Source organism: Lepisosteus oculatus, chromosome 5, assembly GCF_040954835.1.
Source record: "Lepisosteus oculatus isolate fLepOcu1 chromosome 5, fLepOcu1.hap2, whole genome shotgun sequence".
NCBI classification, from domain to species: Eukaryota; Metazoa; Chordata; class Actinopteri; order Semionotiformes; family Lepisosteidae; genus Lepisosteus; species Lepisosteus oculatus.
Window position 1 is genome coordinate 1,566,113 of NC_090700.1, and position 25,736 is coordinate 1,591,848.

The 25,736-nt window shown below is 52.4% G+C and overlaps 1 protein-coding gene across 3 annotated transcripts in view; it reads left to right on the forward strand.

The window, feature by feature from the left end:
- Window positions 1–25,736, forward strand: part of pola1 (polymerase (DNA directed), alpha 1) — a 78,029-nt gene that overhangs the window by 9,155 nt on the left and 43,138 nt on the right. For all 3 annotated transcript variants that reach the window (XR_001477883.2, XM_015341475.2, XM_015341474.2), the window contains exons 18-33: window positions 117–206; window positions 485–601; window positions 734–909; window positions 1,153–1,282; window positions 1,619–1,738; window positions 2,098–2,197; window positions 2,515–2,639; window positions 3,194–3,343; window positions 3,751–3,873; window positions 16,980–17,012; window positions 17,331–17,423; window positions 18,213–18,418; window positions 19,741–19,873; window positions 20,855–20,986; window positions 21,949–22,123; window positions 24,893–25,074. Coding sequence is in view for 2 of the 3 variants with exons in the window: in XM_015341475.2 (XP_015196961.2) it covers window positions 117–206; window positions 485–601; window positions 734–909; window positions 1,153–1,282; window positions 1,619–1,738; window positions 2,098–2,197; window positions 2,515–2,639; window positions 3,194–3,343; window positions 3,751–3,873; window positions 16,980–17,012; window positions 17,331–17,423; window positions 18,213–18,418; window positions 19,741–19,873; window positions 20,855–20,986; window positions 21,949–22,123; window positions 24,893–25,074 (2,085 nt within the window). In the remaining variant the exon portion in view is untranslated. The remainder of the gene's footprint in view (window positions 1–116; window positions 207–484; window positions 602–733; window positions 910–1,152; window positions 1,283–1,618; window positions 1,739–2,097; window positions 2,198–2,514; window positions 2,640–3,193; window positions 3,344–3,750; window positions 3,874–16,979; window positions 17,013–17,330; window positions 17,424–18,212; window positions 18,419–19,740; window positions 19,874–20,854; window positions 20,987–21,948; window positions 22,124–24,892; window positions 25,075–25,736) is intronic.

Here is a 25,736-nt window from a genome sequence, read left to right on the forward strand (position 1 = left end):
ATGGTATTGGAATGTTGGTTTTTGATAAGAATGGATTTTCTGGGTTTGCCACCTGTTGGAAAGGGCTAGCTTCATCTGTGCAACATTTAATGGTCTTCTTCCTCCGTTCTCCCCAGAATGCTAAAGTAGAGATAGCTGCTACAGAGAGAACCCTGCTGGGTTTCTTCTTGGCCAAGGTTCACAAGATCGACCCGGATGTCATTGTGGTGAGTGGCACAGGTTTTTGAAAGAGGAGTGTGCACTGCACATTCATACCTTCAGTTACACTGAGACCGCAATGTCCTGGCTGTCATTGTCAAGGGGAGAAGAGCTGTCATTGAGGTTGCAGAATTCACCTCTAAGATGGACAGATTGTGATTGTAAGCGCATGACAGTCCTGCTGTACCTTTGGTTTTGCATTCTTTGCTTTCAAGAACTTTTGCAGGTTTACATCTGGGCATGAGATTGTACTGATTTTATTTATTTTTTTTATCCTTTTCTGAAGGGTCACAACATCTATGGGTTTGATTTGGAAGTCCTGCTGCAGAGAATCAGTGTGTGCAAGGTGCCTCACTGGTCCAAGATTGGCCGCCTGCGGAGGTCTGCTATGCCTAAACTTGGGGTGAGTTTCTTTTTCGCACATTTAAGGCTCGGAGATCCGCAGCCTTCTTCCCGTGTCCCGCTCCGTGTGGGGGCGGGCGTGGTATTTGGAGGGATGGGATGAGACACTTGTCTTCCCTCTCTGCCTTTCCAGGGGCGCAGCGGCTTCGCGGAGAAGAACGCTGCCTGCGGCCGCATGATCTGCGATGTCGAAATCTCGGCCAAAGAGCTGATCCGCTGCAAGAGCTACCACCTGTCGGAGCTGGTCGCACAGATCCTCAAGACGGAGAGGGTGACGATTCCTCAAGACAACCTCAAAAGCTACTACAGGTGAGCCCGGGTGCTGCTTATTGATTGCGCTTGTGATTGTCAGACACGAGTTAGTGATTTAAGTCGGGTTTTTTTTTTTTGCTGGATGCCTCTTCAACGGTTCCACCACTTTGGCCCTTGCTCAGTTTTTGGCTGTGGTTATTGGTGCCTTCTTTCGGGCACCTGATGGCCCTGGGCCCCGGGCTGCCCCTTGTCCTCCCACGTGCCCAGCTGCTAGCCTGCTCCCGCTTCCTGTCTCCTCAGCGACTCCGCCCGCTTGCTGTACCTGCTGGAGAACACCTGGATGGACGCCAAGTTCATCTTGCAGATCATGTGTGAGCTGAACGTGCTCCCGCTGGCGCTGCAGATCACCAGCATCGCGGGGAACGTCATGGTGAGCCACCGCCGCGGGCGCTGGGCCCTGGCGATGTCAGAACACGCCTAATAGACACGTTGGGTTGGATGGATTGTAGGTTAAATAAACTGTTGACAGAAGTTCTGGAATATGCCGTTTTATCGGATGTATCCGGTGGGGTTTTGTGATGTTACTCTTCCAGAAAGGTTGCTTTTGCGTCCGTTAAGTACTAATGTTCTCGTTCAGCTCCTGCATTTTCCCAGCCCGCTGCAGTGTGACGGGTCTGTAGCCCATCACGCCAGGTGCTGAGTCGATTCAAATGGGGGGGAAAAACGAATCGACAAAACGTTGAGAACTGAACGTTTGTCTTCGCAGTCGCGTACCCTGATGGGCGGCCGCTCCGAGCGGAACGAGTTCCTCCTGCTCCATGCTTTCCACGAGAGGGACTACATCGTGCCTGACAAACAGGTCTTCAGGAAGCTGCAGCAGGACCCCGTGAGTTGCCTTTTCCTCAGCACCCAGCCCCAGCGGCTCTCCAGGGCGACTGCTGGTCTCGTTAGGTGGAAAAATCCTCCTCGGTTTGTAGAAGAACTGGAAACCTTAGGTGTGGGTGTTCCTGGCGTGCCATCCGGAGGGATGGTTAGTGTCCTCGTGTCCCTCCTCTCCTGTGACGGGGACGATCGAGGGCCGCTATGGGCGTTGTCCATGCGTTCCCAGGCTCCTCTCCGTTACTGGTGTGGCTTATCCAGAGCTCCTCCGGATTGGTTGGTTGGCTGGAAGGCTTTCTGGTCATCTTGAGCGACGGGACATGCTCTCTGCCCATTGCTGAACACCCCCGATTCTCCTGCTTTCAGGGGGACGACGAGGAAGAGGTGGATCTGGGGAAGGGCAAGTCCAGGAAGGTGAGGAAGAAGGCTGCCTATGCCGGAGGGCTGGTCCTGGATCCCAAAGTTGGTAAGACTGGATTGAGAGAGGGCTCTCCTGCGAATCCGCGGATACAGACAGGGCTCCGTGTGTGAGGAAAGCCTCACCCCCTGGACATCAGCAGCGCCAATGCTGGCTGGCGCTCGTCTGTGGGTAGGGTGCAGAGTCCGAGAGATCGTGCTGCTCCCGTGTGGAACGCATGTTGGAAAGATGGGAAACAGCCTTGGAAGGCTGAGCACTGGTCTTCTCGGCTTCTGCAGCGCTGCGGAGGCTGCTGGCTGGTGAGAGAGGCATAGTTTTCCCCTGAAGGCGCTGGGTTCCAATTGGTTTGCCTTCCTGTGTTCCAGGTTTCTATGACAAGTTCGTGCTGCTGCTGGACTTCAACAGCCTGTATCCCTCCATCATCCAGGAGTTCAACATCTGCTTCACCACTGTCCATCGAGTGGCGCCGGGCTCCCAGAAGAGGACGGAGGTAAATCTGTGCTGAAAAGTAATTGGATGCTCTTTCAGAGAGCTGTGAGATGTTCGCCTGCGGTGGTTTGAGTCTTCAGTGCCCTTCCTCCCTTTGCAAATGATGAAGCTGTATGTGCAGCAGGAGTATTAGATATGATCCTGCTCCCCGCGAGTGTGGCTAAGCCAGCTCGTGATGACATACGAGCTTGTAGCCGAATTCAGGCCCAGCGCAGTTTATAATGCAGTAAGTATTTATAGACAATGTCCCAGATGAAGCAGTGGTTTTGAGTGGGGTGGGGAGTTAATGTAAATAAGGGGCTCGTTCCCAAGCGCTGTGAGGGTTCATCCCAGAGGTGCTTATCTGTGTTTTCCACAGGGGTGCTTCACAGTGCTCTTTCTCAGTTATTTGGATTGTACAGAACTGATCTACTAACCAACTGTAAGGTTGTCTGTCCAAAGTGTGAGTAAATCGCACCCCAAAGCAGCACCGCACGTGCCCCGCTCCAGTGAGGAGCGGGCGTGTGCATGCAGGGGGCTGGCCGTCACCTCGGATGTCGGGGCGTCTCGTTTCAGGATGAGGAGCAGGATGACATCCCCGAGCTGCCCGACCCGGACCTGGAGATGGGCGTCCTGCCCAAGGAGATCAGGAAGCTGGTGGAGAGGAGGCGGCAGGTCAAGCAGATGATGAAGCAGCCCGATCTAAACCCCGACCTCTACTTGCAGGTACAGCGTCCCCCCGTGTCCGTGCCGTGTGGGACAGAAGGCGTGCCTGTGGCTGTGGCTCCCTCTCCCCGTTTATCTAGTGTTCCCGACGGTCGTGATCAGGCAGCGGCTCCGCCCTGAAGGTGCAGCCGTGCTTGAAACTTCATGAAAGCTCGTCCAGAGAGCAGTCTTGATCTCCCGCGACGGTGAATCTTCCTCCGTCAATTCAGGCCAGGTGCCCAGCTGTATAATACGGGCCCCCTCCACATCGGAAATCGCACCTCTCGCTTTTTTTCCGGACCGGTTTACAGAAGCTAAACCTTGAGCCGTACCGCCGCGTGCCTTCCGCGGAGACGGCGGCCCCGCAGGGGTCTGGCCTGGGGCCGTGAGCTCGGCCCTCTTCACCGAGACTCTCGTGTGTTCCGCAGTACGACATCCGGCAGAAGGCTCTCAAGCTGACGGCGAACAGCATGTACGGCTGCCTGGGCTTCTCCTTCAGCAGGTTCTACGCCAAGCCGCTCGCAGCCCTGGTCACGCACAAAGGACGAGAGGTAGGCTGCGCCGTCCTGCCGCCGGGGGGCTGCTTGGGAGTTGGTAGTCGATGTTTGCTCGTCCGGCCGTGGCTTGAAGGAGCCCAGGGTATCGACTTGTACGTGGCTGGGCGGCTTGTGCCAGACTCCCACCACCCTCCGTGTAAAGAGGTTGCTGGAGGAGTTGGCTGGATTGACTCCCTCAAGGTCCTTCAGGACTGCGACTGTTTGTATCGGGTTCCCTCGCAGTCGGTTCTGCTCCGCTCAAGGCTTTAAGGGTTCAGTTCTTCCACCCTGACCGCTGGAAGGACATTCCTGCTCTTCTCCGGACCGATACGGACTGCAGAGAAATAACATCTGTTAATTAGTGAGGTGGTGATCACAATAGAGCACGGTTTTCACAATGAGGTCTTGCTAGTGAATTGTATAATTTTGACATCCCTTGATTATAAAAAAGAGCATTTCCAACTGTATACCCTGACAGTCTTCCTCTGTTTTTTCTTTTCCGTAGTACTAACCACTGTCTTTTCGTAGGGAGCGTCTTGTCATTTTATAATTGCTTTATAAAGTGTGTTCTTTCTCCTTATAGTCTTCTTAATTGAGGTATGAAACTATTTGCTTTTATTTGGTGTTCAGCAGTCTGAAGTTTTTATGGGAGTCTGAAGTTTTTATGTTTCAACCACTAGAGAGCGGTGTCATTCTTTTGAATGTCTGAATCATGTGAAAGAATGGGCTCTGCTTTTCTTTTTAAAAGCTTTGTGAGTTATCTTGCATAAAATAATTACTCATGTTTTTTAATATTGGCGTAATAGAAGCAGATGTGTAACAGGTATTTGGCACACTTGAAATTAATCCCCTGGGCCTGAATGAATTGTGACCATCCTGCAGCAGTACTGGATTGAATCAGATATGATAACTCTTAAAGTTCAGTCGGCAGGCATTCAAGCTACACGCATATTTAGGTTTAGAACTGGTTAATGTATTTTCATCTCAACAGTGTTGGAAGCGTAAAACAATAAATACAATTAGAATATAAATAGTTAATATATAGTGGCCACTTTCACAACATGTATGGTCACTTGCATTAAGAGCCTTGTGGAAACCTTGTTGTGAAAGGCACTATATAAAAATGAATTGAATTAAAAGGGTAGAATTTGAATTAAAGTCTATTAAAATTGTACTATCCACTAGTAAGACTTCAAGAATGTTGGTCAGAACGCAGAATATTGATTCCAGGGCACCTAGATGTTGCCGTTTTGGAATCGGCCCAGAGAGAAGCAGCTAGATATTTTCTTGCACTTTTCCAGCACCATCCATCCAGCCAGCTGGGCTGCTCAGAGGGCTAATAAATTTTCGGGCCTGAAGAAATGAGATCCGGGCGCTGAGCCGTGTGAGCTCCCAGCGCGGGCGTGAGCGAGCCCCGCGGAGAGGCGGCGGCGGCGGCGGCTCTCTGGCGCAGCGTGGGAAGTCTGCCAGCTCTCTGATGTCTTGCCAGAGGAGCCCCGTAACCTTTCGGGGGGCCTCAGATAGCCAGTGGGTTGAGTTTCCACGTAGCTGGTGGCCCAGCTGTCCGGGTCCGCGGTCGTTTTCCCAGCTCCTGTCAGGTGGGGACGTGGTGTGCCCCGGCGCTCCGTTTTTCCCCTTTGCAGACGGGGCAGCGGTGAGGTCGCCCGGGGGCGCTTGGAGCGCTGTCCTTCAGGCACCCTCCTGATGGCGGGAGTAACGGATGAAAGCGGGTCTTGTCCCAGATTCTTGGCATGACTGGGCCTTAATGCTCCAGTCTCCCCTCTTAGGAGATCAGGGCAGCTCCTCCTCATAATCCCCATCTCTGAACTGGCTTCATGACTCTGCTCTCCTCCCCACTGAGAGCTGGGGTGTGGGGAGCATGCTGGCGCACTATGGCTGCTGTCGCATCATCCAGGTGGGGCTGCAGATTGGTGTTGGTGCAGGGGAGTCCTGTAAAGCGCTTTGAGTGGAGTGTCCAGAAAAGCGCTATATAAGTGTAAGCAATTATTATGATTATTATTTTGTGTTTGATAGTTAGATGAGCCTTGATTTCTTTTGTTTTTTTGCTCAGCTGATTGTGAGCCATTGGGGAGGGCCAGCAGTCAGACCCAGGCTCGAACCCATGTCCGCGGAGCTCGGCCTGCCCTCGGCTGTTTGCCTTTGCTGGCTGAGCCCCTTTGGGACACACTAACGAAGGCCCCGCTAAGCTTCCGTTTTCCGTTTCACCCAGCCATTGTGCCCGGTCCTGCTCGTGCTTCATTCTGAGGTGGCCGGGAGTCGCTGTGGTTGGGTTCCGAGTTCAGAGACTTTTACTGGTGGAAACAGTGGCCTCCTGCCCTGGATCTGCAGAGCCCCCATCCTCCTCGCCTTCTTTTAATCTTTTATCGGTGTCTAAAGTTCGCTCAGTCCAGATTAATAATCCTCTAACTGTTTCAGTAAAGTCCCCAAGACCATGCGGGGTGCCCACTTCTGCTGTTCATAAAACAGGCGCAGGTTCTCAGCGCTCCGCGTTGCTCTCTGGCACCTGTCCGGGACTGGTGCTGCGCTGTACCGGGCTTCTCCGGCTCCAGCGACCTTCAGCGGACTGGCACAGCGGTGCTGAGGCACGCCGAGTACGCCTGCCTGCAGATTATCACAATTACCCGGTATCCCCGCTGACGCTGCGGTCGGCCCTGGCCTTTCTGGCGCTGACACCTCGGAAAGCAATACGTCGTGTGCATCTGCTGAGCCTGTTGAAGGGCATTATTAATAGTCCTCCCAGCAGTTCGGAGAAGTGCCATCGGCAGTGTAAATTAATTGGATCTGCGCTTCTGGTGGTGATGGCAGGCGGGACAGCTGTGCGGAGCTGGGAGGCTCTAATCCAGGAGCTGCCAGCCTGCTGATACCTGTTCCTTGTGCAAGAGCATGAGAATCCCTCCTGACGACCGCTGCAGCGTTCTCATGACCTCACGCGCTGCGCAGGGATTATTATTACACCGAAGCAAACTAGTTGGTGAAAGCTACTTTCTCATCAGCAGCCCATTCCGTTGTGCAGCGGTGGTGGTCCCGGGTTTTCTTGGTCTAATCTGAGACGGGGTCTGAGCCGTCTTTAGGTGCAACGCACTAGGGCAAGACCTTGCAGTCCTGGGGCCTGAGACCCCAATTTCTGCTCGTTTTAATTCTGGCTGGGTCCAGCTGCCCCATGGAATCCTTAATCAAACTGGTAATACGACTGTTTCATCCCCGTTTAATTGTTTTTAATGAGTATAGGCTGGTTTAAAAAGCTGGACGTCTGGGAGTCCAGGTGCCCAGAGATGTTCTCCGTGTGGCCTGCGGCTGGGAAAACGCAGCTCTCTGGATGCCCCTGACGTGGGTTCAGGAGTGAAACGAGTATAAAGATCCGCTTCTCCTGGCCGTTGTAGACGGCCTCCGTTTCGAGGTGCAGCTATATGTTTCTGGGAACCCACGTGGGTTTTTCCGAATGCTGGCTTGACGGGTGGGTGATTATGGGCGTCGAGGGATGTGTACCAGCCCCGGCTCTGCCCTTTCGGGATTCCAGCCTCTTCGCTGGAGCCCGACTTGCTCTTTTGCCACTTTTTTCCGTGCACAGCGGGGAGCAGCATGGTGTCTTTCCAAAGGAGCTGCGAGCCTCTGCCGCCCCTGGCCCCTGGTGCGAGAGGAGGAGTGGCTGTGACCACACGCCTGACTGCGTGTGGAGACCCCAGCTTGGCCAGCCGGTTCTGCCTCCAGGGCCTGGGCGGCGGTGTGGGCCCGGGGGAGCTCCCCCACGTCTGTCCAGCAGTAGCTCTGCTGCGCAGGTCTCATGGGATGACTTCACCTCCCAAGCACGCCTCTGCTTCACGGCCTAATCCCGTTCCCCCACCCCCCCTTCTTCCTCCGAGAAAAATTAAACCGATTACCTTGTCAATAAATTGGCCTTGTGTGAAAATGACTGCAATGTTAAGAGCTGTAATTTAGCTGCGGCGGGCCGGACAGAGGCATGCGAAACGTGATCTAAGTAAACAGAGCCTGGCCGCGCGTGTGCGCCTGCTTGTTAGAATTACAAAGGGCACTTCTGGGTTTCCAGGAATAGGACACACAGCCCCGAGGATCGTGCATAGCATTGTCCAGGCAAGCACAGCCGCCCTGCTTAGAGGAGGATTTGTGCTGGATATCACTTGACTTAACAAATAGTCACAGTAGGTGTAATTGAATATTTTTGGATTTGCATTACGGCAGTGCTAAACAGGACTCGCTAAGTCTTTGTATCTGGTTCCCATCAAGGGCTGATAACCTTATTGGGAAATGTGTCCAGTACATTGGCACTCCAAGTGCCCTCGCCGCGCTGCTGGACAGCACTGGAGCTCCTGGCCCGAACCGGCTCCGGGCGGCTGTGTGGAGTGTGCTGCCTAGAAAGTTGAAAGGTCGCGGGTTCGAGAGTCCAGACTGATAATGCTCTCAAGTCTGAGTCAAATGTGATGGCTCAGGGATCTCCTTGTTTTGTTAAAAAAAAAAAACCTTTGTTAGGAGCAGCACTTGTACACACTGTAGATGTGTGCGCTACCTGAGGTTTGCCTTGCTTTGGCATGTCTTGTCTTTTTTTTTTTTTTTTTTTTTTTTAAATGGTTGTCTTTCAGTGTCCTTGCAGTGGAATCCTCAACTTGGTGGTTGTTTTTAAGTTAAGTTGGTTTTCCCTCCGACCTGACAGCTCGTGATTGTCCGTCTCAGGTGAAATAAACAATGAGCCGATGCACCAAGACCTGCTCTCTTCGTATTCCGTTGATGTGACCTTTCCCCCCCTCTGTTGCGATGAGCCGTGTGTCCTTGTCTCTGGTGGAGCACATGAGCCACGCGTGTCTCCTAGTTCTTGAGAAATCTGTGTCAGATTGCCATTCCGGGAATGCGGATGGGGAATTTCTCTTTGTACTATTATTAATGCTAATCTGCCATTGCGTCTAGGAGCAGAATCTCCAGCATGCCAGTGATGTGACAAGAATGATTTCTGGAGGCTGTATCAGATCAGAACAGGCTTCGCGAGCTGAATTTCGGGGCCTTGACTTTAACACTGGAATTTAGAAGGGCTATCTCTCTGTTTAGTAGCTACAACTATGAATTTAATATCACTTTCATAACTGAGGCGATAATAGTTTACAAATAGTCACTGTCATAGTTACATTAAGCTTGATTACAGTGCAATAGAGAGTGTATCTGGAATTCTGCATGTGTGGCAGGTGATTGAGAATAACTTAAGCGCCTAGACGCCTTCGCCCAGCGCAGAATCGGCAGCGAAGGCTTCTGAGCGCGATGACGCTGAACTGTGTCTATCGCGTACGCCGGTCCGCGGGCCGTTGCCTTGCCGGTTGCGGCGGGTGGATCTCCGAACTCGGCGGTGCCGACGCTGCCCTGGGAGCAGTGTGGGAGACGCTGGTGGGAGGCCCGAGCGCTGCGGCGTGGAGTCGGCAGGTGGGGGCCGCTCTCGGGGCCCCTCCGCTGTCCAGCTGGCTCTCGCTCGGCTCGCGAAGCGGAGTCAGGAGCCCGGGGTGTGCTGGGGGAGAGCGGGGCGTCGGGGCCGGTGGGTTTCAGCACCTGCAGGAGCTCTGCTACTGATGCGCAGGGACGTTCTGGGTGGAAAACTTTCCTGATTTTCACAAAGCGCCTCGGGAATGGTCTCTGAAGCCTCTCTCTGCCCATTTTAATCATGTCACCAGCGTACAGTTACAGAGGTTTCAATAGTTTTATAGGCTTTCGCTTAACTTTTGTCTTTTCTTTAAAGACGGACGATTGAAGTCAGTATGAAGCACTGGAAGCGCTCAGATGTGATAAAACAACAGGTGCTGTAGTGTGGTCACTCATGGGTATCGCCCATAGCCCGAGTGAAGGAGAGGAGAGTCTCAGCTCTCCGTGCGGCGCGGGGTTTTCCTTTGGCCCAATTCACCAGGGGGGTCTGACCTTGAGATCTGGGCTCTGCCTGCAGTCGCAGGGCAAGATGGGCGTCTTTTTTTTTTCCCTTATCCGAACTTCCTCCGGGGCAATTCCGAGACTTTTCCGCGATGCCTAACGAGGAGCCGAGCCACTTACGCTCATTAATTAAGGGCAGATGCTTTTTAACTGTAACAGCGCACCTCTGTTTGTCAACAAGGGGAGCCTGAAAGCCCTGGTGCTGGGGGGAGAGAGGGGGTGAAGTATTTGATTTGTGACTAGCACTTAAATAGAGTGCTAATCCCCTGCATCTCAGCATTTCAAAGAACTGCGGCTGTAGTGCTCTAATTTCAGTAACACAAGCTTCACGAGGGGATCTTCTGCCAAACTGTTCTGAATAACTAATCTTTTTATTTATAAGACCCAGGACCACACATACAACCACACGGCCGGCCGGCCTGCCTGCCTGGGGTCTTTTTTTTCTATCACATCTCATTAGAAAAGGAATTGGATTCTTTATATACTGTATCAGAAGGACCGGCGGCACAGCTGTAAGAGTATCTCTTACAGCTTACCAGTGATTAAAATAAATGGATAATTGAACCTGGCAGCAAGGCGAGGTCCAGATAAACGATTCTCGAACAGCCTTTAATGGTTTGAGTCCAGAACTGGCACCGGCGGCCTGTTCTGGGTTTGAATCCTGCCCAAGCCCCTGATTTATTGTTTGTCATTGAGTAGCTGCTAACTGTGTGTGTAAATCAACAAGTCTGCTTTTGTCACTCAAAAGGGTGGCAGGACAATCCTGTTTTTTCTTTTTTTTTTTTAAGCAAAAGGCAAGTTGAGCTTATTTTTGTCACGGCTCTCTCCACGTCTGAGCCCAGAGCGGGAGCCAGGCGGCGAGATGCGTACGTACGCAGAAAAAGGGGAGAAAAAGAAATGGGGTGCAGGGTAGAAGAGGGGTGTCTTGCCCTGGAAACGGGCATCTGAGCAACAGCAGGCTCCTGTCCCCACGCCCCTGGGGGTCTGAGCTGTGCTGCGGTCTCTGTGACGCACAGGGCTCCGGGCCCGAGGAGCCTCGTGCGGTGAGGCAGTCTTAAAGTCCGTTGGGGCCGCATGCTGGCGGGGTGCAAGCAGGCCGCGCCCCCTCCCTGCGATGGTGGTTAGGTGGCTTGTGCCGCGCGTGGTGGGGAAGGTTATGGGAAGCGTAGCGATTGGAGGTCCTCTGGGTCTGTTTTTGACTTGCGTTCCCAGAAAGTGGCAAGGAGACGCGGAGCACTGCGGCCCGTCTTGGAAGAGCACCCCTCGCGGAAGTGCAGTCGGCGGATCAGGAGAGAGGCCCCTCGCGAGAGTCCGGGGGGGGCAGTGACATTTCTCGGACGGATACGGCGTCTCCTTTCGGAAATGAGAAGCTTGTTAGAAAAAAAGGCCTCAATAAGGTCGTTTCTCTCCTGCGACCTAAACTACACCCAGCCTGAAGCTCCTGTGGCACGATGAGCGTGTAGTTGCCCAGCCACAAGTTTAAGCGTTGTGGCTACAAAACTGAGAAAAGGGGGGTGTTACTGATTAATGCTTGTATGAGGAGTCGGAGAAAAGGCGGCAGGATCGGGAGAGAGGCTGTGCTGGTGCCCACGGGCTGCAGCTCCGAGCGCCGGTGTTCCCCCCCCGCCTGGGCACTGTGGATGGCCTAATGATGGCTCGCCGTGAGTCTTTAAATTACAGCTTGCCCTTCTGCGAGCTTTAAGAGAGACAAGTCTGTCATTAAAACATCAGGCTGATCCTGTGTGCTAATGTGTCCTTGAACCCACCTCCCGGTTTGAGTGAGGAATGAGAGGCTCTTTAGGCAGCCCTGCTGTCGGGGCGCACAGCTGACAGGAAGCTCATCCCCTGCCTGCCATCCTGCGGGGGTGCCAGGCGTGTGCGGGAGACCCACAGATGCCGCGGGAGGCAGCGGGTTTGTGTGGCAGCCTCGACAGGCTGGCCCGCCGCCCCCCCCACGCCCACCTCACCACGGCGCGGAGGTGCACCGCGCGGGGGACCCGGCCCTGTTGAGTGAGGCGTGCGTGCTGGCAGAGTGTCAGCGAGTCTAACGGAGCTGGCTGCACCGAGGCTCGAGGAGGAAGCTGTGCTTTTCCGCGCGCCGCAGCGTTGAGCCGCTGTTGCTCTGACCGCAATTAATAAGCCATTAGCCGAGCTGCGGATTTAACCCCGGCAGAGGGTAGTCAAAATGTAATTAAAGTCGATGGCTTTTCTCTCTTGGAATCCAGTTGTCGGACAGCTCAGAAAGTTGAGTTGTGGTGGCGATCTCGGTGGTGGTGCGGCTCTCCCTCTCTCCCCCCTTCCTTGCCTGGAGAACGAGTGCATTCCTTGACCCTGCGCGGTCTACTTGTTTTTCTCAGGGGCTGCAGCCTTCTCCCCCAGCTGTCAGTCCTGTCAAAATATTGGCCGGCTCATCTGCTCGCAGAGGTCAGAGGTTAATGAAAACTGTGACTAACTTGACACGGATTGGTGTCAAGGGGCTGGGGGGGGGTTGAGCAGAAATCTAATTAGACAAGGAGGGCAATTAATTCAATCACTTATGTCAGGCCGCGACTTCTCCGTGTAATTGGAAGTCTGTAATCTGGGGACACCTGGATCCCATTTTTTTTTTACATGAAATGCGTTTCGTGAGACAATTAGGAGAATGTAAAGCCGTGGAGTGCCGATAAATTACTTCCAAATGAGTGTAAGTAGATTCCGAGAGCCCGTTCCACAAGTGCCGAGTGCTTCGCTCCTCGCCCGCCTGGCTCCGCTGCTGGAGGCGGGGCTAGGCTGTGTGCTCAGTGGCGGAGAGTGGGGGCTCGCTTCCGAGCGTCCTGAGCGTCCTGAGCGTCCTGAGCGTCCTGAGCGTCCTGAGCGTCCTGAGCGGTCGCTCGTGCCGGTCAGCGTGTGGGCCGCACGGGCGCGAGGGTGCTGCAGCTGACTCCCTGCCCAGGGGCAGGCAGGAGGGCGTGAGGGGCAGAGGGAGAAGACCTCTCTCTCCCTGCCCCCTCTGTCTGCACCCTTTCCCAGGGGGTTCCAGGATCCCCACTCCGCATAAGCAGCAGCCACACTCATCCTCATCCTCACCCCCATGCTTGAGCTCTTTTTAGAACTCCTCTGTTCATTGACAGATTTCAGCTTTTCTCCTTGCGACCGGACGCTCGCTCGCTCGGCTTGCTCTGTTCCTTGTCCCTGTGCTTTCCTCCCGCTCACACCTGATGGGGCTCAGCGGCAGGACCCTTTATTCTTTTTCCTCCCTTCTGCTTTTTAGTCTGGAAGCAGCCTCTGCTCGGTCATTCGATAATGAATCTGAAGCACAACTGTGTTAGCAGCACGTGGAGGGGCTGACCGTTCCCTTCAGTACTTCAGTGGACCTGAAGTATCCGTCTCTTGGCTTGGAGGCCATGGGAGGTCAAGGGAGGTCAGAAATCCTTCCCGTCAGCCAGTGAGCTTGTTTCTGGTTGGCGTTGCCCCACAGAGCGCTGTGTTGCGAACCTGTTCTTGTAAACGGCTGGATGTGAGTCTGTAACAGGCGCTGGCCGAGGGGTGTTTATGGGCCGACTGTCGGCCACCTGCCATCCCTCCGCACCTGTTCACATGACACGGGGGATAATCCGCAGAGCCTCATTAGCAGAGGCTCGTTAATTAGCGAGGGTGTCCACCGACATTTAGTCTTGCATTTCTTTTCCCCGAGCGGTCCGGGCTGCGAAGGTGCCGTCTCTCCGGAAGGGGGCCGGCCTCGCCGCTGGCAGCTCCTCCTGCCTTGGGTGACCTTGCGTGGTGCGGTCAGTCCCCATGGAGGGGCTGGAATAACTCAGTCCCCCAGCTACCGCCTTCCTTCTCTTTTCCAGCTGGCCCCCCTCCGCAAGCCGGCGGCGCGAGCAGCACTGCAGTCCGAAGGAGATGAGTCCTGCGGCCGGAAATAGCCCCGTGTCCTTGGTGGCAGCGACCCGCGGGGGGCAAAGAGGGAGCTCGGGCAATTGCTGATGACAAGATGTTGCGCCGGCTGTCTCAGTTTGCGCCGGCTGAGCTTAACGCGATTATTTATGCCCGACGTTGCCCACCTGTTAGGATCTCTCTCGCGAAAGGTCACCCTCTGGTGCCGTGTCGTCTGACTTGGGCCTCAGCGGCTCTCGGTCGCGCTGGCCATCGCCGAGCGCCCCCCCCCCCGCCCCGGGGCTGGAGTGACCGGGGGACAACTGTTTGCGGAGAGGGGCCGAGTCTGGTTTCAGGCATTGTCTTGGACGGGCGGCGCGCGGGGCCAAGGCCTGCCACGAAATTAGCCCTGGCATGTGGGTCAGGGTCTGGCAACTGCTGCCTCGCGGAGAGGGGGGGGGCGCGGGGGCGCTTTGTGCTAGTGGGTTAGGGTGGCTTTGTCTCCTGCCTGTCCTGGGGTGCAGTGTGAATTGCGGGGGGAGCCGTTCGCCGAAGGCCTTCCCGCTCTCTCCATGCTCTGTGTCCCGCTCGGGCCGGGGCAGGTGACGGACATGGCCAAGCTTGATCTCTGGGCTTGGATTGTCCTTGGTTTGCGCTGCACTTGTGCGCCCATTTGCAGCGATCCACGCGCTAGTTAATCGCGTTTCAGCTTATTTGGCTGTGAATTACTTCAGCGTCGGAGGCTTGGGGCCTGGGTTAGTTATTGAAACGGAATTTCTTTTTTGTCGACCTCTGTCCTTTTAAAAGATGTCTCGGGGCCCGCTGAGCCTGCTTGGGTCAGGACAGCGGTGTGACGTTTGGGAGTTGGGGGGGGTGTTCTGTGATTCCTGGACAGGGGTGGCCGCCGAGTGAGACCCCTGGGGCTGTTTTGTTCTCGTGGGGGGCAAGCCGGCCCCCATGAGCCGATGGAGAGGGGCGATGCCGTCCTGCTGTCCGCAGCCTCGCGCTCCTCCCTGGTGGAGAGGTCTTGCTAATTAAAAGCTGCGAGCTGGGGAAGCTGAGGTGTCACTGCTGCTGCTGCTGGTTTTCCGTGTCGACTCATTTTAGGATCCGGCTCTAATTAGAGAGGTCAGCCCAGGGGCTCCCTCTGCACCCGTTTTAATTCCAGCTTGATCCACTGCCTCTTAGTGCCTTCCAGCGCGCTAAATTTAGCCGTGCACTCCGCTTGACATTTTCGTTTCGAAAGCAGGGGGGAGCTCTGTGTCGGCGTGTCGGTTTTCAGAGGGGCAGAGGCCAAGAATTCCTTTCTTCGCGGTTCTGCGGGGCAAAGCCGAGAAATTGCTTCCTTTTTCTGCTTTTGAAACGGAATTGTTTTGTTTATTCCTCCATTGTACCAGGTAAAAACAATAGGAAACTGAGAGCAAATTGTCATTTACAGTGGCGAGCCGGGGGACCATCTGTACAGCAGAGGAAGTATCTGGCTCAAGAGTGTCACAGCCGAGTCTCACCTGGGATTTGAACCCTCAACCCTCTAGTCTAAAATCCAGGACCCTCAACACTACACTGCAAAAAAGCTGTGGATTTTATCCTTCTTATGCACGGTTGCTCAGTTTCCACTGTCCACCTCTGGGAAGAGGTTGATCTTGTGTTATTAATTTGTAATAGACTTGGAAGAAGGATGGTGCCCATTAAACATCTCAATGTTAATTGCTAACATTGCAGCAATTAAAAATTCCGTACTAAAATGAGCCCTAATCATCGTCGCTTCGTAAATGGCTTGAAAGAGCTTTCAATGATTAAGCACTGCCTTCTGGAGAGAGGCTGCGTCAGACTTAAGTATAATTTGATTTCATCCTGAAATTTACAGACCGTGATGCTGAATAACATTTGTGTGTTTGTTTTTTAATCGGGGAATTTTATGTGGTTGCGTGCTTTTTGGGAGAAACATCATTAAGGACCCCACTACTGTAATAAGAAAATGCGATTTAATTATTTTGTGCAGTGTGGCTGAAAATAAATGGCCCAGTGAAAACATTTGTAAGTGGCACCCTGGTCTGGCACCTTCGACTATCGGGGACCCTTTTAGGACATCAAATCATACATCTTCAAAAGCTGTCCTGCCGATTGCATTAATAACTAATAATTCATTAATGTGGATTGTCACTGGCACCTGTGGCTAATCTTTGTGTTTCAGCAGCTGCGTCGCCAGCGCTGCAAAAATAATGGGAAGAAAAAGAGGGAAAATCCTTGATGTACGAGTGAATTGGGGACGAGTGGATTGTCAGCCGCAAAACCACTCCTGATTAAGATCATTAGCTGTTATTATGACTCTGCTTGTGTGGGGATTCTGAGTTCCATTTGAATGTCAGTAATAACCCTCTTAGCCAATTATCCTGCATTTAAAAGGAAATCACAGAGGCATTTTCTGTTGCGAAGTGTTGAATTACTGAATAGATTTGCTAATTAATTTTTTTTTTGTTCCACAGCGTCTGACATTAAAGGCTAAGTTCTCCAGCAGTTCCCCTCCACAGCTGTACTGCATTAAATGTATATGTTTAAGGAAATCAGAATTACAGCCATGTTTGTTTTGGGGGGAGGGGAGTTTTCATGATACTTCAGTGGCATGTTCGGGTTTCTCAGGCTTGGCGATTCAAGGCGCTGGAGCTGTTCTGTGCTGTAGGGGATACAGAGGGAGTGCGGACCCTGTGGTCTGTAGCTTTTGGCACTTCAAGCTGATGCCTGTCGTTGCCAACTGGCCATGAAGTGGGGCTCGTCAGCAGCCCCGCTGCGATTGTCTCAGGTTCCTCCCGGCCTCTGGGGGACTTGCACATTTTAGCACAGAAGCGAGTTTTTCCCAAGTGAATTGGCAAACATCAGCAGGGAAAATCCATTCTGCTGGCATGTTGGCTCCCTTGCGCCTTACTTGATCTGTGCCGTTTATTTGTGACAACTTTGTTGGGTTTTTTTGTTTCTCCGTGTGCCTTTTCAGCCGTGGGGAAAGGTAATTTCTAGTTGTGTGCAAACCAGAAGAGCAGTTTGCTCTGGTCCAATTAGGCCCTTTGTTAGCATAATGGAGAGCTTGTGTGGAATGCAAACACAGAGGTGCTCCAGGACAGGGGGAAAATCTTGCAAGAGCGACGCTTTATAAGTATGAATTAGTTGGTTTTTTTTTTTTGTAGAATGGCATTTGCACTTCTTGATACGATTCCAGAAAGTGAAGGGGTTATTTAACTTCTCCTTGAGCTCACAATAGGCAGAGCACATTGTTTAAGCAACCCGACTCTTTGTGCAAGTTGGAATGTAACGTCATCCTCTTCGTTCTCTTTCAGATCCTGATGCACACCAAGGACATGGTGCAGAAGGTAATGGGGCCACTGGGAACACAATGTATCTTCATCCTCCAGTTTCCAGTTTCCAAACTGGAAACAAAAGGCCAAGGCCATCAACTTCCAAACAGACAAAATATCCTTACTGAAGTGACTGTCACTGCTGTGTAACTTTTTTTGCTCAGCACTGTTTACTTTCCAAGATCATGGAACAGCTCCCAGTTTTCAGTGTTTCAGCTCATCTGCTTAACACAGGGTTTTGGAGTTTAAGGAGACCAAGTGATCTGAATGTTTTGAGAACATTAAATGATGCGGCGATGGCGTTGTGACCGTCTGTGTGCCCCTGTGTTGTAGATGAACCTGGATGTGATTTATGGTGACACAGACTCCATCATGATTAACACCAACAGCACCAACCTGGAAGAGGTCTTTAAACTGGGAAACAAGGTACTGTTCCATTTCAGCCTTATAGTCTCCCCTTCACATCCTCTTCTGGGCTGCAGTTAGCGTCTTCTGCACACATCGCAGTGGCAGGCACAGCCCTTGCTAATCACCCTCTCAGCCAATCGGATTTCAGCGGTGTCTCTGCGCGTGTTCTGAATCGCACGAGATGGCCTAACTATAACATCAGGATGGTAGACGAGTCCTGTGGCTTCTTCTCCACTCAGTTGGAGCAGAAGCTGACCTCAGCAGGGTTCTTTCAGGCGACAGTTGGGGGAGTTCCTCAGATCGGTTAACAGATGACGGCCTGTGAGGGCAAGATGGTCTGTCTCTGGACCCTCTCGTCTGTAGTCTTTCTCATGTTTGTGTGGCAGTCCCTGCAGTCCAGGCGCTGCGGGTTCGAACCTGGGCCCCTTAGTTGGCTGAGTCAGGCCAGGATCCCTTGGAGCCAAGTTGGCCAAGGCACAGCAGGGACTTCTGGGACATGTGCAGGCACGCGAGCGCTTGCGGTCACATCGGGTGGAGACGTCCGTCCCTTTCCTGCAGCTGTTGGTACATCCCAGCTCTGTGGAGCTCGCAGGGCGACCAGTCAACAGCCGCTGGTGGGCAGCTGTGTGGGAAAAGTACCTCTGTGATTTTGCCATGTGGCGCAGGGGCTGTTGCTGGAGAACTGAGGCCCGCGCCGTTCAGCAGCTCCAAACAGGTTGGGGAGGAAGAGGAAGAAATGCAGTCTGATGGAGATAATTGCTCCCGAGGCTAGAGGGCTTCAGTGTTTGCTCTTCTTCCTTCTTCCAGGTGAAGAGCGAAGTGAACAAGCTGTACAAGCTGCTGGAGATCGACATCGATGGCATCTTCAAGTCCCTGCTGCTCCTGAAGAAGAAGAAGTACGCGGCGCTGTTGGTGGAGTCCACAGGGGACGGGCACTACACCACCAAGCAGGAGCTGAAGGGCCTGGACATTGTCAGGAGGGACTGGAGTGACCTCGCCAAGGACTGTGGGAAGTGAGTGTCCTCTGGCAGGGCTTGGGCGCCTTGCCTGTGAATACCAGGGCTCTCTGATTACCGGGTTATTTACTGCTCATTCATTGCTCTTTTCCATTGCTCTCTGTCAGCTGCTGGGTTTAAGCAGAGGGCCACAGAGACTTTATTGGGGCATTAAGATCTTTACGACGGGGCTTTGCGATTGTGCTCTCTCCAAGTTCCCAAATGAGTAGAAAGCTGTCTACATCTCGTTCCCAGTTTACACGGAGCAGAGCAGATCGAAGATAATAGAACAGTCCCATTATCCTGGATTTATTTTCTTGCTTGTATTTTAAGATGGCATGTGCTCTTGGCACTTCAGTCGCCCACATCGGCTGCATTCAGTAGATCAGGCTCTTCCAGGCTGTGCACCCGGACTCTGCACTTCCTGTCCAAGCTTAGCCGAGTGAGAAAATGTTAGAAAGTTTTATATTTCTTTTACGAACACGTTACTTTCCTTTAGCTTTTTCTTCTAATAAGTGCAGGTAATGGTTTCAGTTGTGTTCCAGTTTTTTAAAAGCTGCAGTACGTGTGTGGTTAGATTCCTTTGTTTTAAAGGGGAACTGCAATGCGATGTTTCTGTTTCGGGGTTAGAAAGAATCAGCATTGAGTGCATTTCAAACTGCAATAAGAGTAAAATGTAGACATTAGTGTAACACCTCCAATTCACATCATAAAATAGACTAAATTTCCAGGTCTGCGCAGCGCCATATTCTAATATTCAGAACAAGGCAACTAAACATCCAGTGACATGAAGTAGCCTTATGACACTGTAAACACGCAGGCTTGTGAATACAGCTCTTGTAATCCAATAGAGGTATTGCTTCCAACTTGGAGACGGTTTTGCCGATAAATAGAACTTACTTGTTAACTCTGCCTTGTCAGATCACATTGGAACATTTCTGCGATTAAATGTCTGCTGCACAACCTGTACTTGTTCGCTCGTCCGTCACATGACATTAGCCACTGTGGAGACTGGTGAGCAGGAAGGGCCGCTTCCTGTCGCAATTCGCCCAAACTCTCGCTCTCTCGCCTGTGGTGAGACCAGGGGTTTGCAACAACACGCCGGCTTACAGTACTTTCACAAAGTTCACGATCTTGTGCTCCGTTTGAAATGCATAAAAGGTTTCTTTGCCGTCAGTGAATTTATTTGGTTACGGAGACTAAATAACCGGTCCGAGAAATCCAATGGATACTTCCCATTAACATGAAGTGCTGGGAGATGTTTGGTCGGGGAAGGTGCTGTGAGTCACAGTAGGGTGCCGTGTTTTTTTTGCTCAATAAGCCTGCGTTCTCCCCTTCAGCTACGTCATTGGTCAGATCCTGTCCGACCAGCCCCGGGACACCATTGTGGAGAACATCCAGAGGCGCCTGATGGAAATTGGGGAGAGTGTGGTGAATGGCACCGTCCCCCTCAGCCAGTTTGAAATCCACAAGGTAAAGGCTGTGAGAGTGTTGGTCCACTTGCATATAGAAACGGCACTCCGTATTTCCTGGGTTTTCTTCACATGGAACCACTTCTTCAAAGGCTGACAACTGAGCAAAACCAATTCGCTCGTTAGCCGTGTGTGTTGTATGCTGCGTAGACGTTTCCCTTCTGCTGAGAGTAAGAAGTCGAGACGTTTCTCTCCAACGCCGCTGATGAGAAATGAGTGAGTGCAAGCCCATTCTGACAGCGTGAGCATCTTGTACCGTGATCTGACCAGACCTCAGGAGCGAGTCAAGGCTCGGCCCCGGTTCAGAACTGGGTGGAGGTACCCCTAGGGTCCTTCTGAGCTTTCCTCCTTTTGTGTGCTGGAGTCAGAGAGAAACGTGCTCTCACAGAGGTCACTCAATTCCAGGACACCCCAGAGAGTTGCACAAAAACAAAAAACATTCCTGTGCAAATACGATATCTGTTGCCGTTAAGTACAAAAAAAGGCAAAGAAGAGGTTTTCAGCTTGGTTTAAAATTATTTAGCGTTTCATCATCTTTGTTTTGGGGTCACAGGGCTGTATATAGGAAAAGCTCTGATATACAGAGGACATCCTATGTGGTTGTTGCTCCTCTAAAACTATTAGAAAGCTCACTGGCAGCCAGTGTACAGACCCAAGCACAGAGGTGATATAATCAGCAATGGCATTTCACTAAGTGACGGTATTATAGGTTTACTGTAGTTAACTAATACAGTGTTGTACACTATGTACAGGACCTGTTTTCTGTCTTGCACTTCTTAATTAAGGTATATCCTGTGACATAAGCTTTATAACAAGCCCTAAACAATACTTTTGCATACACCGGGGTTCCACCCCCTGCCTCCCTTGTCTGGCCTGAATCCTTGTGCACAGAATGTGTGGGTGCAGTTTGCAGGCCGGCCCTGTAGGTGGTGCTGTGCTCAGGGGTAATGGCGGTTATTGTATTGTACCCGTCTCCTTGCAGGCCCTGACCAAGGACCCGCAGGACTACCCTGACAAGAAGAGCCTGCCTCACGTGCACGTGGCCCTGTGGATCAACTCTCAGGGAGGGAGGAAGGTGAAGGCTGGGGACACTGTCTCCTACATCATCTGCCAGGTGAGCGGGACTGTGTGGGAGGCTCACCTCTCAGGCCTGAGCCCCCTGGAGTCACAGCAGGGCCTCGGCCTGGCGGAGGAAGAGCTGCCCGTGACACCCGCGTATCTGCTCCTCTTCGTCGTCTCCTGAGGGTTTCTGACAAAAGCACAGCTATTTCATGCAGGTGTGGGTGGTGCATTTCGACCCATCTTGACCCTCTGGCTGATAATAGGCTAAGAAACCCCACTGACTAACAACTAAAACAGGGAGACTTCATTACTTCAATGAAAATGTCAAAAGATGGCTAATGAATTTCAAGTTCTCTCTTTTAAATATATGTATATTAAATTGAGACGGGATTTATTGTAATTTCACACCTACGTTAGTGTTAGTTTCAATATAAAAAAAAGCCATTAGCTCTTTCCCTTTTATACTTTCGCAGTAAAATTGATGTTAATTTACGTCAGGTCCCAAGCTTTTAGAGTACGGCGGAGTGTATCGGTGTGTATATAATCACGGGTAATTGGAGAAGGAAGAATGACAATCAATGTCTGCTGTGTAGCAAACTGCAGGATTTTACAGATCTGGTTTCTGGTGATGTCAGAGGATGTGTTGGATCCTTGCATTCAGTAGCTGGGTTTCCACACATCCGGGAAGATGCAGGCAAATGCCCAGCAGCCAAAGTGCGGGCTCGCGCTGTGTACATCACCACCGATGGAGAAGACTCAACACTCCCTGAAGGCAGCAGGGGGCCTGTGGGCCTGTGGGCCTGTGGGCCGGGAAAGGAACGAGTCAGCAGTGCCGCCTGCGGCTCCAGACTTGGACACATGGTTTAGACCCCTTGAGGCAGGGAGTAGTTTGCCCAAGTCCTGCACATCTCGGTAGAGTTAAACCACAGAAAGTCCCCTGAGCAGCAGCAGTGAGTATCGGCCACCCGGAAGTCTCGGTGAGGGGCCCCGAGCTCATGGGTGTTGTTTCCGCAGGACGGCTCGAACCTGGGCGCCAGCCAGCGGGCCTACGCCCTGGAGCAGCTGCAGAAGCAGGACGCCCTGAGCCTGGACACGCAGTACTACCTCTCCCAGCAGGTCCACCCGGTGGTGGCCAGGATCTGCGAGCCCATCGAGGGGATCGACTCGGCGCTCATCGCCACCTGGCTAGGTCAGTGTGCCCTGGCAGGGCTCCTCACTTGCCCCAGTGCGGCCCGGAGGCGGGAGTCCCACTGGCCTTTTCCAGCTCCCTCCTGCTCGTCCAGAGCCTGTCAAGTACATGACACTACACAAGTGCAGGTTGTTGTCCAGAGAGCTTGCGAAGCTAGTTGATTCTTTCAGTCCCGAACACCTTTTTTGTTTCTAAATGACACACACGTTGCGTTGGGAGTGTGCACCCCAGAACCACTGCAGCTGCCAGACCGTTCCCCTCAGCCTGAACTCGAGGCACTCTGGCCCTCTGCAGGGGTGTCATCTTCTTCCAAACAAGGGGTCAGGTCAGCACTGATGGTGTCAAGAAGTCAAAACGGCCACTAATTAGATCACAGGAAACAAGCGCAGTTAAAAGAGTAAAACATTCCCAGCTGACACTGACACTGACGCCCAGCTGCCGGCCTGAAGTAAAGAGCTGAGCGGGGTGTACAGAGATTATTTGTATAGTCTGTGGAATTGGAGGTCGATTGCGATGTCAATGCTGTCCGACAGCGAGTTATTTGACACGAGACTTCTAGCGCCTCCGCCGTTTCAGACCGTGTTAACTACGTTTCGCCCCTTTGGGTGTTAAAAGCTTCCAGCAGGAACTGTTGTGTCGGAAAAAGTAATTCTCCAAATTATCGGCTTGAGAGCATGCATGAGCCCCCTGCAGCGGGGCCTGGCTTTCCTGATTTCTGGCCCTGCGGCTGAGAACTGGCCTTGCTGGTGATGGGGGAGTCTCCCATGTTAAACGCAGCCTGGAGCCTCCTGCTCCGTGGCTGAGGAGCATGCCTGCCAGCAGATGGCAGCTCTTGAAGGCACTATCCTCCCTCAGGGAAGGTCTCCTGCTCAGGGCCTGCAGGGGTGATCTCTCCCTCCAGCCTGGCGCTCTGCTATTGAGTGGGCTCTACAGACCTGAGTGAAGCCCCAAAATTATTTCAGGGCTTGGTTTTTCGGGGGTGGGAAGGGTCCCTTACCTTTGTCAGGCCTCTGCGGGGTGTCTAGGGGAGGCTATTCGATTCACTTGCCGAAGCGGGGAAGAATCGGAGCCCGAGGCTGCCAGGCCCCAGGCGTTGTTGTTGTTGTTGTTGCGAGCCGAGGGCCAGGAAGCCCCTGCCGTGTCGGACCTGCTGCTTGTGGCTGTGTTTCACCTGAGTTTTCTTGGTCAGTTTGTTCCCTCCTGCACAGATACTTCAATATTTAACCAATAAGCCACCTCTGAGCTCATTTTCAGCCGGAAAAAATATTTTTTTCCATCTGTGAAGTTCTAGAAGATTTATTTAAGTGCAGTTTTTAGTTTATTAGGCTGGGTGGCTTCAGAGATCCAGTGTTTGTTTGTTTGTTTTTAATTGTATGGCAAGGATTTTTCCGATTGTCTTCGTGACCACTGGACAGCTCTCACAGCCTCGCCCGTGACAGGGTTTGACCGTGAAGCTCTCGGACTTTGAAACAATTTGGTTGTGTCATGCCAGGTTTAATCCCTGTTAACAGTGAAGCAGGGCGCAAGTGGAGACTGTGAGGAAGTGCATTAAATGCAGGGAAAAAAAAGAGCACTTTACTCAAAGGGAGGTGGGAGTCTGGAACAAGCTGCCCAGCCACGTTGTTGAAGCCGATACTCCGGCTGGCCTGGCATCCAGGAGCTACCAACCCTACCAGACGGGCCCAGCGGGCTCTTCCTGCTCGTCGCCCTTCTGTGTTTACGGTTGACTTCAGCCCCTTGCAGCCGAAGCTCTGGACCCCTGCAGGAGGCTGTCAAATCAGCACTTCCCCCCCATGTGCTTTGCGGGCACGTTTCTCCTGCCAGGGGGCACAGCGCGCCCCCAGACGGCAGAGCCAGCAGGCCCCTCTCTGCGCTGCCTGCCATGTTCTCCTCCCACACGCTTGCTAATATTAGCAAGGGCCTTGATTAGTCCTCGCTAATTAGTTAAAATAGCAGAAGGTGTTCTGCGTGGAGCTCTTTTTCTCGTGTCACTTTGCTGCAGCTCTCTCTTGACATGAGCATGCCTCCCCACAGCAGGGATTTTAGTCCTTCTCTAAAAAAAATGTTGCTTATTATTTTTTAACGAGTAATCTCGAAGGGTAAATATTTTGCGGTTAATAAAAAAAATGTATACGAATTTTCGAAACATTGTTTTTAATAATAAAACTTCAGAGGTACACCATCATTACATCACACGTAAATTCCCTTGAATTTTTGACCATGCTGATGTTGAAATTATTTTTGTTTTTCCACGGTGCAAGATTAATATTGCTTTCCCAGTATGGGTTTCAGTATTTTTGCAACCACAATAATAATGTGGCTGGAGAGCTTTTTTAACATATTAATTTTAACAATGACAGTCTCTCCTCTACAATCCTTACCAAGCTGTGACATTAGAGTTCTTTATTAAAGAGGGTTTTTTGTCTTAATAACAGCAAGACAAAGGCTTCAGGATTGATTAAAATACATTCCTTTCATCATTTAACATTCGAATGAAGGGAACTCTTGTCTGCTTAAAAATACTTTTACATCTTTCATGCCCTGGGTGCTGTGGTAGAAATGCCAGTTGCTATAGAAGTGACACTGTCACTATCGATTGCCTCCCGTCATGTGCGTTTGCCTAACACGGGGAAGAACCTTCCCTTCTTGCTGAAAAATGGAATATTCCCAAAGCCGTCAGCTGGTAAGAGCCGTCCACACAGGCAGCGTGTGGAGTGGTGTTCGCTGCGCGTCCCGCCAGCCGTGACGTCGGCGTGTCTGTCTCTGCAGGCCTGGACCCCGCCCAGTTCCGCGCCCATCAGCAGTACCAGCGCGACGACGAGAACGAGGCCCTGCTGGGGGCGCCGGCGCAGCTGACGGACGAGGAGAAGTACCGCGACTGCGAGAGGTTCAAGTTCGCCTGCCCCCGCTGCCGCACGGAGAACGTCTACGACGCCGTGTTCGAGGGCGCGGTGAGGCCGCCGGGCCGCGGGCCGCGGGCGGGGGTCGAGGGGGCCGGGGGGGGTTAAACACGAAGCGCTTTTCTGCGCCCCTTTGGCCCGTTGGGCTGAGGAAACAGTCCAGCGCTGCTCGCCACCCGTTACAGCAAGCTGACGAGAGACTGAACTCTCCCCTTTGGCTCGGGGGCCATGTGAGTGTGACCACTTCCAGACTTGCCAGCGGGTCAGAACTGCACATGGAGACTCAGTGGAGCTCTCCCGGAAGGGTAACAGCTCTTGGAGATGACAAGCTTGACGTGTCGGCTTTCCTCTCTGGATCAGCAGGCCTGCAGGAAGTATACAATAACTTGAAGAATTCCCTTCACACCATCTGCTAGTAGACCTCGGCAACAGAGCAGCGTACGTTGAAATCAGTTCTGTGGCCAAATCACATCCTTTATCTGTATTAAACTGACATAACAGCCGAAAGATAAATACTTTGGAACTGGAAGATGACCGCTGTGAGCAAGGGGTCTGTCAGGAGAGTGTCTCATCAGAGGAGAGTTTGATCTCATCTGACAATCGACAGATTTATTGAGTTTGTCTCTGTTGCAACTGATACCTGTCAGAAATTTGGCCGAGGAGTTTGGAGAAAGTTCACGGGAATCAGTGCTCTGTGCAGGTGTTCTCGCCTC